Source organism: Pelophylax lessonae, assembly GCF_965119305.1.
Source record: "Pelophylax lessonae genome assembly, chromosome: 12".
Lineage (NCBI taxonomy): Eukaryota > Metazoa > Chordata > Amphibia > Anura > Ranidae > Pelophylax > Pelophylax lessonae.
In genome coordinates this window covers 221,688,056-221,704,583 of record NC_138779.1, presented here as the reverse complement: position 1 = coordinate 221,704,583, position 16,528 = coordinate 221,688,056, and the positions used below count along the sequence as shown (strand labels likewise).

General features: G+C 43.8%; 1 protein-coding gene across 1 annotated transcript; it reads left to right on the top strand.

The window, feature by feature from the left end:
• The first annotated feature begins 7,088 nt into the window (after positions 1 to 7,088).
• Positions 7,089 to 14,500, top strand: LOC309568787 (trypsin-3-like). The gene is made up of 5 exons (XM_082274569.1): positions 7,089 to 7,311; positions 10,444 to 10,606; positions 11,230 to 11,371; positions 13,671 to 13,937; positions 14,192 to 14,500. Exons 1-5 carry the CDS (start codon positions 7,257 to 7,259, stop codon positions 14,360 to 14,362), a joined length of 798 nt encoding a protein of 265 aa, XP_082130695.1. The 5' UTR covers positions 7,089 to 7,256; the 3' UTR covers positions 14,363 to 14,500.
• Positions 14,501 to 16,528: the final 2,028 nt, after the last annotated feature.

Below are 16,528 nucleotides of genomic sequence, written 5' to 3'. Positions count from 1 at the left end.
AACCCGGGATAATGCAGCCAATGGGTTTCTGAGTCCCAGCTCCACCTTCTCTAACTGCAGCCCCGCCCACATATTCGAGAAGGAGGGAAAGAGAAAGACTGAAAAGGCTTTTCAGGAGCACTGTGAAAATTCTTCTGAATCCATCTGTTGTATAAACTTCTTAAATGTACAGTGAAGAAAAAAAGTATTTGATCCCCTTCTGATTTTGTATGTTTGCCCACTGACAAAGAAATGATCAGTCTATAATTTTAATGGCCGTTTTTTTTTACCAGAGAGAGACAGAATAACAACAAAAATATCCAGAAAAACGCATTTCAAAAAAGGTATAAATTGATTTGCATTTTATTGAGTGAAATAAGTATTTGATCCCCGATCAATCAGCAAGATTTCTGGCTCCCAGCTGTCTTCTATAAAGGCAACAAGCTGAGATTAGGAGGACCCTCTGAAAGGGAGTGCTCCTAATCTCAGTTTGTTACCTGTATAAAGGACACCTGTCCACAGAAGCAATCAATCAGATTCCGATCTCTCCACCATGGCCAAGACCAAAGAGCTGTTCAAGGATATCAGAGTCAAGATTGTAGACCTACACAAGGCTGGAATGGGCTACAAGATCATCGCCAAGCAGCTTGGTGAGAGGGTGACAACAGTCGGTGCGATTATTCGCAAATGGAAGAAACACAAAATACCTGTCAATCTCCCTCGGTGTGGGGCTTTGGGTATTTGACCCCTTCGCAAAACATGACTTAGTAGTTGGTGAAGAAACCCTTGTTGGCAATCACAGAGGTCAGACGTTTTTTGTAGTTGGCCACTAGGTTTGCACACATCTCAGGAGGGATTTTGTCCCACTCCTCTTTGCAGATCCTCTCCAAGTCATTAAGGTTTCAAGGCTGACGTTTGGTAACTCGAACCTTCAGCTACCTCCACATATTTTCTATGGGATTAAGGTCTGGAGACAGGCTAGGTCACTCCAGGACCTTAATGTGCTTCTTCTCGAGCCACTCCTTTGTTGCCTTGGCCGTGTGTTTTGGGTCTTTGTCATGTTGCAATATTCATCCATGTCCCATTTTCAAAGCCCTGGCTGAGGGAAGGAGGTTCTCACCCAAGATTTGATGTTACATGGCCCCGTCCATCGTCCCTTTGATGCAGTGAGGTTGTCCTGTCCTCTTAGCAGAAAAACACCCCCAAAGCGTAATGTTTCCACCTTCATGTGTGACGGTGGGGGATGGTGTTCTTGGGGTCATAGGCAGCATTCCTGCTCCTCCAAACATGGCAAGTTGAGTTGATGCCAAAGAGCTTGATTTTGGTCTCCTCTGACCACAACACTTTCACCCAGTTCTCCTCTGAATCATTCAGATGTTCATTAGCAAACTTCAGACGGGTTGTACATGTGCTTTCCTGAGCAGGAGGACCTTGCGGGTGCTGCAGGATTTCAGTCCCTCACAGTCTATAGTGTAGTGTGTTACCAATTGTTTTCTTGGTGACGATGGTCCCAGCTGCCTTGAGATCATTGAGAAGATTCTCCCATGTAGTTCTGGGCTGACCCCTCACCGTTCTCATCATCATTGATACTCCACGAGGTGAGATCTTCCATGGAGGCCCAGACCGAGGGAGACTGACCGTTATTTTGTGTTTCTTCCATTTGAGAATAATCGCACCGACTGTTGTCACCCTCTTACCAGGCTGCTTGGCGATGGTCTTGTAGCCATTCCAGCCTTGTGTAGGTCTACAATGTTGTCCCTGACATCCTTGGGCAGCTCTTTGGTCTCGGCCATGGTGGAGAGATTGGAATCTGATTGGTTGATTGTTTCTGTGGACAGGTGTCTTTTATACAGGTAACAAGCTGAGATTAGGAGCACTACCTTTCAAAGAGTCCTCCAAATCTCAGCTCGTTACCTGTATAGAAGACACCTGGGAGCCAGAAATCTTGCTGACTGATCGGGGATCAAATACTTATTTCACTTATTAAAATGCAAATCAATTTATAACTTTTTTGAAATGTGTTTTTCTGGACATTCACCTTCCCGCACACTATTTGAGTGCAGGAGAGATACTATTTCTGATAGAAAGGTGTCAAAACACACAGAGCATCGCAGTTTATTGTGTATGGGGCTATATATTGGCAGACCGGTCAGGGTGTCCATGCTGACCCATGTTCACAGCTAAAAGGGCCTACAATGGGCACGTGAGCATCAGAACTGAAGCAATGGAAAAAGATGGCCTGGTCTAATGGATTCAAGAATGGTTTGAGGAACACAGCAACGAGTTTGAGGTTTGACTTCCAAACTCTTCAGATCTCAATCCAATCGAGCATCTGTGGGATGTGCTGAAAAGACAAGTCCAATCCATGGAGGCCCCACCTTCCAACATACAGGACCTAAAGGATCTGCTACTGACGGCTTGGTGCCAGATACCACAGCATACCTTCAGAGGTCTAGTGGAGTCGATGCCTGGACGGGTTATGGTGGGTGGTCAGAATGTTATGGCTGATCAGTGTAATGTGTTAATAAAAGAGAATCTGATGGTGGAACTCTGTTATGTTTATATGGAGCTCAGTAACACTGACAGAGGGATTTGACCTTCCAGTTTAAGCCGTAGTCTCTTGTAAAGGGTTGGGTCGCCTATAAAATCTCTCCAATCTTTGTAGGATCTGCGGTAATAAAAGAAGAACCTCCCGCAGGGCTGTGTCTTTTATAATGTCTCACATTCCAAAAAGGTTTTTAAAAATAGCTCATACATTGTAGTCAATCCAGGTCCAGCTGGCTAAAACCTCTACTGAAAATATTTCCCATAATTCTGGTTTACTAGAGATCTGAACTGTATGTCCTTCATATCTCCCATCGTCTGCTGGTGCTAAAGATCCAAGGAACCCCCAAATAAAGAAGCTCTACACCCAAAACTGATATCTCAGTGTTTTAGTGAAGGCTGAACCATCAATCCCCCTCCCCCTGATAGTCTCTTCTGTCTCTTGGGAAATCCATTGGTGAGATCTCTGCACTTCCAGGTCTCCACCATACCTGCTGGATTTTTATTCAGTTTATATTATGAAGAATATAACAAGAGGCTCTGGAATATACAATTGTTTGGATGGGAACAAATGAATGTGAACGTGACAGCCCATGAGGGGCAAGATTAAACAAAGATAGATGGGGACAGCCCAAGAAGGGCAGGATCACATAAAGATAGACAGAACAGCCTATTAAAGGCAAGATTACACAAATGTGAACAGGGACAGCCCATGAGGGGCAATATCACTTAAAGAGGTTGTAAACTCGTTCAGAATTTTTTTTTTTTTTTTACAACCTGCAAGAGAAAGACATAATGAGCTAGTATGCATCGCATACTAGCTCATTATGAAATACTTACCTTAGAACAAGCCCCCGCCGTGCCGCTCTCTTACCTGTATGATGGGCGACATGTTCAGTCGCCCGTCTTCCGGGATCGCGGCATCCGGCCATCTGATTGGCCGGAGCCGCGGTGACGTCACTCCCGCGCACGCGCGCGGGAGCCGACGGTCACGGCACGGGGCTCTGAAGGAACGGCACGATCAGCCGTTCCTTCAGAGCGCATGCGCCAGTGACGTCACTGGCTGCATTAAAGGTAAATATCTCCTAAACCGTACATGTTTAGGAGATATTTACAGTACCTATAGGTAAGCCTTATCATAGGCTTACCTATAGGTACAACTTCCTGAGGAGGGTTTACTTCCTCTTTAAAGATGGGTGGGGACAGCCTATGGGAGGCAAGATTACACAAAGATGAATGGAGACAGCCCATGAAGGGAAGGATCACATAAAGATGGGCGGGGACAGCCCTATGAGAGGCAAGATTATACAAATGTGAACAGGAACAGCCCATGAGGGGCAAGATCACACAAAGATGGACAGGGACAGCCCATGAAGGGCAGGATCACATGATGATGGGCGGGGACAGCCTTTGATGGGCAAGATTACACAAATGTGAACGGGAACAGCCCATGAGAGGCAAGATCACATAAAGATGGACAGGGGCAGCCTATAAGGGGTAATATTATACAAAGGTAGACAGGAACAAAAATTGGTAGGGAAAGCCCAAAAGAGTCAGGGTAACACAAAGATGAATAGGGACAGCCCTTCATGGGCATGATCAGACAAAGGTGGATAGGGACAGCCAAAGATGGGTGAGGACAGCCCATAAAGGGCAGGTTCACATTAAGATGGGCGAGGACAGCCTATGAGAGGCAAGATTACGCAAATGTGAACAGGGACAGCCTATGAGGGGAAAGATCACACAAAGATGGACAGGGACAGCCCATGAAGGGCAGGATCACATGATGATGGGCGGGGACAGCCTTTGATGGGCAAGATTACACAAATGTGAACGGGAACAGCCCATGAGAGGCAAGATCACTTAAAGATGGACAGGGGCAGCCTATAAGGGGTAATATTATACAAAGGTAGACAGGAACAGCCCACGAGGGGCAGGATCACACACAAAATGGGTGGGGACAGTCCATAAAAGGCAGGATCACACAATAATAAATAGGGACAGCCCATAAGGGGCATGATCAGACAAAGGTTGATAAGAACACCCAAATATGGGTTAGGAAAGCCCATAAGGGGCAGGATCACAGAACAATGGGCAGAAAAAGCCCATGAGAAGCAGGATCACACAAAGATCGGTGGCAACAGCCTATGAGAGGCAAGATTATTCAAAGGTGGGCAGAGACAATCCATGAGGGGCAAGATTACACAAAAGTGGATGTGGACAGCCCATGAGGGGCATGATCTGACAAAGGACTCATTTCACCCTGTCTATAACTAAAATATAATTTCTGTGTGGACTGAACCTTTACCATAGAGGAGAGACACTGTATGCGTGAAACATTCATACTTGTCCTGTGTGGTGTTTTCTCCCAGGTGCTCCAGATTTAGACTCCATTCTAAAGTGTAAAATACTATTCTAATAGCTTTACACAATGCAACAACATCCACACGTAGGACACCCAACCTTAGAGGTGATTTATTCTTCCAAAGCAAATACGCTTTTGCACACTGGTACTGACTAGTATTCCAATGTTTCTCTTCTCCCTCAATTTCTCTCTATCAGTCAGCTAATGTCACCCCAGTGCTGAGACAGAGGGGCACAGGAGGGTCAAACAAGGATGCTGTGGAGGCAACAGACATGCTCCCTATTAACTGATGATGTCATTGTTTGCTAAGATGGCAGTGTCTACAAAGTCGTAATGGTGCATAACGAAAAACCATGGATTTGTGTAACTAAAAGGCAGGCTTTATACACCTTGCCGGCTTGTATACATTTTTTGATCAATTTTAAGGCATTTTGCCAGGGCACCCCTGAAGAAATCTCAAGGCACAGCAGGTTGAAAAAGGATGATATATATACTTTATATAGTAATAGAATTTTCAAGCTGCAGTACCAATGCGAGCCACAAGATGGCAGGAGAGCTCAATTAAAAAGAAACATTTTTGATACATTTAATAAATAATGTATATTGTTCAATCACCTGACTTACAATATATCTACGCTGAACAGACTCTGAAAAACAAATGTTTCTTGCGGGGATCCCAGAATAATATAAAAATGTAATTAGATTAATGACATTAAATTGCATTGCATTCATTTACATATAAAAGTAGATAAAACCCCCATTACTGTATTTGGGGCCCCTCATTCTTCTGTATATCTCGTCTGCCCAGAGTTCAGTATTCAAATATTTAAAATGGAAATCCAGCCAAAACCGATGTTAGTACATTCGCACTCAAATACAAATAAATGTCTCCAAATATATATTAAAAATGTATACTTTTTTTATCACCATATTTTATTTATTTTTTGGGGGGGGTTGGGTTATGAATTGTTGAATGTATGTATTGGTTGGTTCCTTTGGGTAATTGTATGTTTGTATTGTTGTTATCTGTATTGAAATGAATAAAAAACAAGTTTAAAAATAAATAAATAAATGTCCCCCAAAGCGGTCCGTCCCATGTGCGGTGTTCTGCCGAAAACTCCAACTTGCCAAATTCTCCATAGACGTTATTTCCGGTGAGTGTAGACCAGGAATAATTGGAGATTTCCACCACTTGGAGCTTCAGCGTTGTCACTCCGTCACATGGGGTTCTGGGGTGGCAATTTCAACACACATCAAACAGTCATGATCCTTGTTGTCCCTGGTGATCCTGCCATGGAGGTTCTTGTTCGAGCACTTCCTGTTATAGGGTGACAACACACTGTCCCTTTCTCCCAGCTGAGCTTCAGCGTTGTCACCCCGTCACATGGGGTTCTGGGGTGGCAGCTTCAACACACATCAAACAGGCATGATCCTTGTTGTCCCTGGTGATCCTGCCATGAAGGTTCTTGTTCGAGCACTTCCTGTTATAGGGTGACAACAGGCTGTCCCTTTCTCCCATTTGAGCTTCAGCGTTGTCACCCCATCACATGGGGTTCTGGGGTGGCAATTTCAACACACATCAAACAGTCATGATCCTTGTTGTCCCTGGTGATCCTGCCATGAAGGTCCTTGTTTGGGCACTTCCTGTTATAGGGTGACAACACTGTTCCTGTCTCCCTGTTGGGTCCCAGTGTTGTCACATGAAGACTACAAGAAGGCACTTCTACACACATTATACGGACACGGTCCACAGTTGTCACCATCAGGAAACCAGACCTGAGAAATGCTGTGCAGCCATCGCTGGAGTGCATGTAGCCAGGAAGTGGCTGCAAAGAGGCTGCAGGAGATCCGCAGCACTGAGATGGAACAAAAGATGAGAAAAAAAAAGTTGTTCATTCAGTTCCTGAATTGCTGACACTTTCCTCTTTTTCCCGTTATCTGCTCCTAAATCAGCTCATTACCCTCTGAATGTCCTTTCATTGTGCATCTTCCTGGCGGTTTGGGGGTTAATATCCATCAGCTGGAAATGGGATACGGAGATGTTCTGGGTTCAGCTCTTGGGTCGGCGACCTCGATGCGCGCGCCGCTGTAAGGGGACGCGGTCTCACGTTTACATAGACGGTGCCAATGTAACCGGAGACGACCTGATGCCACCTATCGCTGTGCGCCATGAGATCCGGGGGAAAGCTGAGCCCCATCCGCCGGACCCCTCTGTCCTCAGGTACCTTATCAGAATAATAGGCCATTCTCCGCAGCTGTGGAGGAGCCATGGTAACGGGGAGAGGCACCACCGCGCGCTTTCAGCGACTTCTGGTGGGTATCGCAGATCAGTCTTACTCGGGCAGCTGCGCCCGCCGTAACATCCACGATGGGTTGTCACTGTCTGCACCTGCTGCTCATCCTGCAGTTTACAGGAGTGACCGGTGAGTTTTATTCATTCGTTATTTCTTACGGCGCTCCGACGCGTTCCTTGTCACCGTATATACCTGAACGGACCGCGAATGGCAATACATTGGATGGACACTCAAAATGAGAGATGAGCTTTGGCAGGAGTTTGATGAAGTTTGGAACCACAACCCCATTAACATTAACAGGAGCCCATCTTCTGGGCTAATATGCAAGGGGGTGACAAAAATGGGGGGGGGGGGGGGCACTGAACTGGGGTACATGTACTAATACAAAAAAAAAAAAAAATCCCATGCAGCCAGGAGCTGTGATCATTTTTTAGCCCCGACATGAAAGAAAAAAAGGTTTAGGTTGGGGGAAAAAAAAAAAAAAGCTGGCGATGAAATGTCATTTGCTGCCAGTTAGAAAAAAAGAAGCTGGCAATAAAATGTCACTTTCTGGCAATCTAAAAAAAAAAAAAAAAAAGCTGGCAGAGAAATGTCATTTGCTGGTGATTAGAAAAAAGAAGCTGGCAATTAAATGTCATTTTCTAGCAATCTAAAAAAAAAAAAGCTGGCAGTGAAATGTCATTTGCTGGCAATTAGAAAAAAAAAAGAAGCTGGCAATGAAATGTGATTTGCTGAAAATTAAAAAAAAAAAAAAAAAAAAAGTGGCAATGAAATGTCATTTGCTGGCAATTAGGAAAAAAAAGAAGCTGGCAATGGAATGTCATTTTCTGGCAATTAGGAAAAAAAAGAAGCTGGCAATGGAATGTCATTTTCTGGCAATTAAAAAACAAAAAAAAATATATAAAAAAAGCTGGCAATGAAATGTCATTTTCTGGCAATCTAAAAAAAATAAAATAAAAAAAAATAAAAAAGCTGGCAGTGAAATGTCATTTGCTGGCAATTAGAAAAAAAAGAAGGTGGCAATGAAATGTGATTTGCTGGAAATTAAAAAAAAAAAAAAAAAAAAGCTGGCAGTGAAATGTGATTTGCTGGTAATTAGTAAAAAAAAAAAAAAAAAAAAGAAGCTGGCAATGTAATGTTATTTACTGGCAATTAAAAAAAAAAACATAAAAAAAGCTGTCAATGAAATGTAATTTGCTGGCAATTAGAAAAAAAAGTAGCTGGCAATGAAATGTCATTTTCTGGCAATCTAAAAAAAAAATAAAAAAGCTGGCAGTGAAATGTCATTTGCTGGCAATTAGAAAAAAAAAGAAGCTGGCAATGAAATGTGATTTGCTGAAAATTAAAAAAAAAAAAAAAAAAGTGGCAATGAAATGTCATTTGCTGGCAATTAGGAAAAAAAAGAAGCTGGCAATGAAATGTGATTTGCTGAAAATTAAAAAAAAAAAAAAAAAAAAAAAAGTGGCAATGAAATGTCATTTGCTGGCAATTAGAAAAAAAAAAGAAGCTGGCAATGAAATGTGATTTGCTGAAAATTAAAAAAAAAAAAAAAAAAAAAAAAGTGGCAATGAAATGTCATTTGCTGGCAATTAGGAAAAAAAAGAAGCTGGCAATGGAATGTCATTTTCTGGCAATTAAAAAACAAAAAAATATATATAAAAAAAGCTGGCAATGAAATGTCATTTTCTGGCAATCTAAAAAAAATAAAATAAAAAAAAATAAAAAAGCTGGCAGTGAAATGTCATTTGCTGGCAATTAGAAAAAAAAGAAGGTGGCAATGAAATGTGATTTGCTGGAAATTAAAAAAAAAAAAAAAAAAAAGCTGGCAGTGAAATGTGATTTGCTGGTAATTAGTAAAAAAAAAAAAAAAAAAAAAAAAGAAGCTGGCAATGTAATGTTATTTACTGGCAATTAAAAAAAAAAACATAAAAAAAGCTGTCAATGAAATGTAATTTGCTGGCAATTAGAAAAAAAAGTAGCTGGCAATGAAATGTCATTTTCTGGCAATCTAAAAAAAAAATAAAAAAGCTGGCAGTGAAATGTCATTTGCTGGCAATTAGAAAAAAAAAAGAAGCTGGCAATGAAATGTGATTTGCTGAAAATTAAAAAAAAAAAAAAAAAAGTGGCAATGAAATGTCATTTGCTGGCAATTAGGAAAAAAAAGAAGCTGGCAATGGAATGTCATTTTCTGGCAATTAAAAAACAAAAAAATATATATAAAAAAAGCTGGCAATGAAATGTCATTTGCTGGCAATTAGGAAAAAAAAAAAAAGCTGGCAATGAAATGTCATTTTCTGGCAATCTAAAAAAAATAAAATAAAAAAAAATAAAAAAGCTGGCAGTGAAATGTCATTTGCTGGCAATTAGAAAAAAAAGAAGGTGGCAATGAAATGCGATTTGCTGAAAATTAAAAAAAAAAAAAAGTGACAATGAAATGTGATTTGCTGGTAATTAGAAAATAAAAAAATAAGCTGGCAATGGAATGTCATTTTCTGGCAATCTAAAAAAAAAAAAAAAAAAAAGCTGGCAGTGAAATGTCATTTGCTACCAATTAGAGAAAAAGAATCTAAGAATAAAATGGGATTTGCTAGAAATTAAAAAAAAAAAATATCTGGAAATTAAATTTAATTTGCTACTAATTAGAAAAAAAAAAGAAGTTGGCATTGAAATGTCATTTGCTGGCAATAATAATAATAATAATAATAATAAAAAAAAAAATATATATCTGGCAATAAAATTACATTTACTACCAAATAGAAAAGGAAAAAAAATCCCTTGTAACAGAAATAAACAGGACAGGTCCTCTTTAATGTGAGATCCGGGGTCAATAAGACCTCACACCTCACATCTACACTAAAAAGCAATAAAAAAAAAAATGTCTATTTAAAATAAAAATAAAAAATTGGCCCTTTCCCCAAAACCCTGGCCCAGTGGTTGTGGGGGGTCTGAAGGGGGACTTATCAGGATCTGGAACCCCCTTTATTAATAAAGGGGGCCTCCAAATACCGATTTCCCCTACAGCCAATACCTGATGGCAACACTAACTGAATGATAGCTCCCTGAGCCGTCATTGGCTATATAAAAGAAACGGGCGGGGGATAGTGATGACAAAATTGCCCAGATATAGCCATGTGGCCGTACAGTATCTCACAAAAGTAAGTACACCCCTCAGATATTGTAAATATGACATCACTGGGTGTAAAATGTGATATTCCTCTTTTCTCACCCGCCTCTGGTCTGTAAGTAACGTTATATTTGCAGGTGATGGACAGGACAGCATAGCGCGAATCATTGGCGGTTACATCGTCCCGCCGTACTCAGCGCGATATCTGGTGTCACTGAAGAGGAACACGGGAATTCACTTCTGTGGGGGGTCCCTGGTCAGCCGCTTCTGGGTCCTTTCTGCCGCCCACTGCAAGACGGAGTAAGCATAAAATATATCTTTTATAATCAGACGCAGATCAGAGATGTGTTCCCACAATACAGCCACACACTTCCATGCCTTCATCTGCTTTCCTCTCCAGAAGGACGGAGCCATCTTTGTTTAGGCATCATCCATTTCCTGGGCTGTGAACCCACCTCAGAGATGACAGTCATGTCAATCCCGGTGCCTGTGCAGTTTGAGACTGTGTTCACAAGTTACAATGTACAGTCTGATCACTGGGGGAGGGGAGACTGAGGAAATGCCTCTTCCTCCTCCTACAAAGTTACAATGTACAGTCTGATCACTGGGGGGAGGGGAGACTGAGGAAATGCCTCCTCTTCCTTCTACAAAGTTACAATGTACAGTCTGATCACTGGGGGGAGGGGAGACTGAGGAAATGCCTCCTCTTCCTTCTACAAAGTTACAATGTACAGTCTGATCACTGGGGGAGGGGAGACTGAGGAAATGCCTCCTCTTCCTTCTACAAAGTTACAATGTACAGTCTGATCACTGGGGGGAGGGGACTGAGGAAATGCTTCCTGCCATAGGGCAGTGTAAATATATGTATTTTTAATGGAATGTACCCACCAAATGATTGTAAATCCCATCCCCCGCTTCACCAGGCAGAAGCAGATGCTGGTCGTGGCCGGAGAATATTCGCTCTCCACCTTCGAAGGAACAGAACAGATATTTCGCCCCGTGAAGATGATCGCTCACCCCGAATACAGCCCATCCTCCAAGAACGCCGACATCATGCTGATAAAGGTGATCATATTGGGGCTTCTTTTTTTATGCGGGGGGGGGGGGGGGCTTCACGGGAAGGAAGGGGGGAGCAACTTTTCTAGAAGATAGACTTTTTTTCGAATTTGAAAATAAAATGTAAATGAATCATTTCCGTATGCAGCCAGCAGGTGGAGCCCTCAGCTCCTTTTCACATTTACCATCCCCGTCTTAGCTCCTCTGTTGAGAAAAAAAAGTTTGTTGTGTGCAGAGCTCAATAGCCCAAGCTGACGAATACACATACAGGTGAATGAGTCAGTGACCCCCCCTCCCCCCCTCCAGAACAGTGATCCCTCCCCCTTTGGAGAAGGCCCCACCCGAGGTTTCAGTTAGATGCAGTGCGCCTGAAAGCAGACATCTTCTGCTGTGCCGCCTTCTTAGCTAACACAGGGCGCTCTGGGAATCCTTTGTCTTTAATATTTAATTATAAAACAATGGCGTACGGAGCAAACAAAATGATATAAAACTTTACTTCCAAATTGTATAACCCTAAGGCCTCATAAACACGTTTTTCAGCATTTTTTAGCGTTTTTTGCATTGGCGTTTTTCAGCGTTTTTTGGTGTTTTTAGCTAAAAATCACCTCTATTAAAGCTGGCTGCTGGGGGATCTATTGTTGCTGGGGTGAATCTATTGTTGCTGAAGGGCATTTTGTTGTGGGTGGGGCTATTGTTGCAGTGGAGGATTTATTGTTGCTTGGGGGAATTATTGTTGCTGGGGGGCTATGGTTGTTGGAGGGGGTTCTATTGTTGCAGGGGAGGATTTATTGGGGGGGCGATTGTTGCAGGGGAGGATTTATTGTTGTTTAGGGGAACTATTGTTGCTGGGGGGCTAATTTGTTGGAGGGGGGTCTATTGTTGCAGGCGAGAATTTTTTTTGGGGGGGGCGATTGTTGCAGGGGAGGATTTATTGTTGCTGGGGGGCTATTGTTGTTGGAGGGGGGTCTATTGTTGCAGGGGAGGATTTATTGGGGGAGGGGGAGATTGTTGCAGGGGAGGATTCATTGTTGCTGGGGGGCTATTGTTGTTGGAGGGGGGTCTATTGTTGCAGGGGAGGATTTATTGGGGGGGGGGCGATTGTTGCAGGGGAGGATTTATTGTTGCTGGGGGGGGGGCTATTGTTGCTGATTGCAGGGGATCTATTTGACTGTTTTTTCTATTGTTGCAGGGGAGGATTTATTGTTGCTGGGGGGCTATTGTTGTTGGAGGGGGGTCTATTGTTGCAGGGGAGGATTTATGGGGGGGGCGCTTGTTGCAGGGGAGGATTTATTGTTGCTGGGGGGCTATTGTTGTTGGAGGGGGTCTATTGTTGCAGGGGAGGATTTATTGGGGGGGGGGGGCGATTGTTGCAGGGGAGGATTTATTATTGCTGGAGGGCTATTGTTGTTGGGGGTCTATTGTTGCTGATTGCAGGGGATCTATTTTCCTGTTTTTTTTTCTATTGTTGCAGGGGAGGATTTATTGTTGCTTGGGGGAACTATTTTTGCTGGGGGGCTATTGTTGTTGGAGGGGGTCTATTGTTGCAGGGGAGGATTTATTGGGGGGGGGCGATTGTTGCAGGGGAGGTTTTATTGTTGATGGGGGGCTATTGTTGTTGGAGGGGGGGTCTATTGTTGCAGGGGAGGATTTATTGGGGGGGGGGGTTGTTGCAGGGGAGGATTTATTGTTGTTGGGGGTCTATTGTTGCTGATTGCAGGGGATCGATTTTACTGTTTTTTGTTCTTTTGTTGCTGGGAAGATTTATTGTTGCTGAGGGGATCTATTGTTGGGGGGGGGGGGGTCTATTGTTGCTGATTCCAGGGGATCTATTTTACTGCTTTTCTAGTTATTAACAAATTCCATACAAATTACCTAGAACCACAACATGATACTTGGTTCTGTATTCTTTAAAAGGGGGGGTTACTGGGAGGTTGGTAGAGGGTGGAACCAAAGGACAGTGCTCGGAGGTGTGTAGGGGGTGGAACCAAAGGACAGTGCTCAGAGGTGGGTAGGGGGTGGAACCAAAGGACGGTGCTCGGAGGTGGGTAGGGGGTGGAACCAAAGGACGGTATTCGGTGGTGGGTAGGGGGTGGAACCAAAGGACGGTATTCAGAGGTGGGCAGGGGGTGGAACCAAAGGACGGCATTCGGTGGTGGGTAGGGGGTGGAACCAAAGGACCACGCTCAGAGGTGGGTAGGGGGTGGAGACAAGGGGTGACTCAGAAGAGGGGAGTAACTGCACCTATTCTCTGAGAAAAAAAGCCCTGCCCCTTCCTGACAGGTTCTCTTTAATCCTAATTCTCTTACAGCTGAACCGGCCGGCCATCTATAACTCCTTCGTGTCCATAGTCCCTCTACCGGCCCAGGGGGTGTCGCTCGGTGAGGGGCGCCTGTGCCAGGTCTCCGGATGGGGGTACACCAGCGCCACCAGCGGTAAGGCCTCAGACACCCTGCGCAGCGTGAAACTCCCCATCGTTTCCACCCGCCGCTGCAACAGCTCCGCCTCCTACTCCGGGCACATCACCAACAACATGATCTGCGCCGGGTTCAACAACGGGGGCAAGGACGCCTGCCAGGTGAGGTTTTACATCTGGCCTGCAGGGGGCGGCAATAAGCGTGAATGCTGCAAAAGCCCTGTGCGAGAAGGCACTGATAGAAGCTGACATCTTTCCTCTACCAGTTACCCAGCAGTGATGATCTCACAAAGCCACCCTTGTTTTTAGGACGTTGACAGCTTCCGCCAGCCGCTTCTCACACAGGTGTTTTGCTCTGTAACATTTTGCCTCCCCCTTCAGGCTTCCGATCATTTTTCTTTTCTCTTCTATTGCAGGGGGACTCCGGAGGGCCCCTAGTGTGTGACGGCAGAGTGTTCGGCGTCGTGTCGTGGGGCCACAGCTGCGCCAACCCCAAATACCCCGGGGTGTACACGGCCGTGGCCAACTTCCAGAAGTGGGTATACAGGACGATCTTCTCTGGAGATTTCCAGAAATTTGGCCAATGAGAGCCTGTGAGCGGATTACAGGAGGCAGAGGAGCCGTGGAGGAAGACATGAGGGCTGGCCAAGGGCTTGGCGGATCCACCAAGATCGCCCCCTTGTGGACGGGAAAATAGGGCGCCGGATAGAATTTAGATTAGTTCTCGGCTCTGTCTATGAAGATCGCCATGTTTTCTGATGTTTTTTAACCAGAAATTTGGTTTTGCCTTTTTCTAGGTTTGGGGCCATTTTCGGGTCAATTTAAACATTTTAAGTGAAAATAACGGCATCAAATCTGCACTATACAAAAATCCCTCCAATTTATGGCGACATTTTATACTTTATATCTGTTTATATTTACTGCGGTCTTAGATGATAATTTAAATGTATCCAAAGACAAAGGGAAGGATAAAAAGTTATAATCCCTGTCAGTTTATTTTCTGCTGTCTGTGACCCACTGAGGAGATTTCCCTTCACTTCCTGGCCTGGAGACAAAGCAGGGAAGTAAATCTCTACAAAGTGGGTTGATTTCCCTTCACTTCCTGTCCTGGAGACACCACAGGTAGTAGAGGTAAATCTCTACAAAGTGAGGAGATTTCCATTTACTTCCTGTCCTGAAGACACAACAGGAAGTAGAAACAAGTCTCTACAAAGTGGGAAGATTTCACTTCCTATCCTGGAGACCTATCAGGAATTAGAAGTAAATTTCTGAAAAGTGGGGAGATTTCTTTTCACTTCCCATCCTTGAGACACAACAGGAAGTAGAAGTAAATCTCTACAAAGTGAGGGGATTTCCCTTCACTTCCCATCCTGGAGATGCAACCGGAAGTAGAAGTAAATCTCTGAAAAGTGGGGAGATTTCCCTTCACTTCCCATCCTGGAGACACAACAGGAAGTAGAAGTAAATCTCTACAAAGTGAGGGGATTTCCCTTCACTTCCCATCCTGGAGATGCAACCGGAAGTAGAAGTAAATCTCTGAAAAGTGGGGAGATTTCCCTTCACTTCCTGTCCTGGAGACATAACAGGGAAAGAAATCTCTACAAGGTGGGGTGAAGATGAGTATATGCAGGAAGGGGAGGATCCCTTTAAGACCAATCCAAAGCAGCGCTAAAGTGCAATTTTTGGTAGCAGGAAGCTGCAGATTTCCCTCCAATCAAAAACAACATTTCTGCCGCTCTTCATAGACAGGCCCCAATTTATTTTCTTTTTAACTCTTTGAAGGTGAAATGTATTCGCTGTGACCACATTTTCCCTTTTGGTGCTTCTTCTCTTTATTCGGATTATTGGGTTGCGGCTCTACGAGTGACCGACGCATTCCGCAGAGTTTTGTTTTTCATGGAATAAACAGGTTAAACGCAAATCAGCTTGGGGTGATGTGTGATAAGAGTGATGGGTGTGATATGTGATGGGTGTAATGTGTGATGAGGGTGATGTGTGATGAGAATGATGTGTGATAAGAGTGATGGGTGTAATGTGTGATGAGGGTGATGGGTGTGATATATGAGCAGTTTGATGAGGGTGATGTGTGATGAGAATGATGTGTGATGAGAGTGATGGGTGTGATATGTGATAGGTGTAATGTGTGGTTAGGGTGGTGGGTGTAATGTGTGATGAGGGTGGTGTGATGGGTGTAATGTGTGATGAGGGTGATGAGTGTAATGTGTGATGAGGGTGATGGGTGTGATATATGAGCAGTTTGATGAGGGTGATGTGTAATGTGTGATGAGGGTGATGGGTGTGGTATGTGATGGGTGTGGTGTGTGATGAGAGTGATGGGTGTAATGTGTGATGAGATTGATGAGGGTAATGTGTGATTGGTGTAATGTGTGATGGGTGTGATGTGTGATGAGGGTGATGAGTGTAATGTGTGATGAGAGTGCTGTGTGATGAGAATGATAGGTGTGATATGTGATGGGTGTAATGTGTGATGAGTGTAATGTGTGATGAGGGTGATGAGTGTAATGTGTGATGAGGGTGATGGGTGTAATGTGTGATGAGGGTGATGTGTGAATTAAGTGATGGGTGTGATATGTGATGAGGGTGGTGTGTGATGTGCGTAATGTGTGATGAGGGTGATGTGTGTGATGGGTGAAGTATGTGATGGGTGTGATGTGTGATGAGAGTGATGGGTGTAATGTGTGATGGGTGTAATGTGTGATGAGGGTGATGGGTGTGATATATGAGCAGTTTGA

Coding starts and splice junctions, on each gene's coding strand:
- LOC309568787 (XM_082274569.1), top strand. CDS start 7,257: ATGGGTTGTCACTGTCTGCACCTGCTGCTCATCCTGCAGTTTACAGGA. Junction 10,607..11,229: donor GCCGCCCACTGCAAGACGGA/GTAAGCATAAAA, acceptor CCGCTTCACCAG/GCAGAAGCAGATGCTGGTCG. Junction 13,938..14,191: donor GGGGCAAGGACGCCTGCCAG/GTGAGGTTTTAC, acceptor CTTCTATTGCAG/GGGGACTCCGGAGGGCCCCT.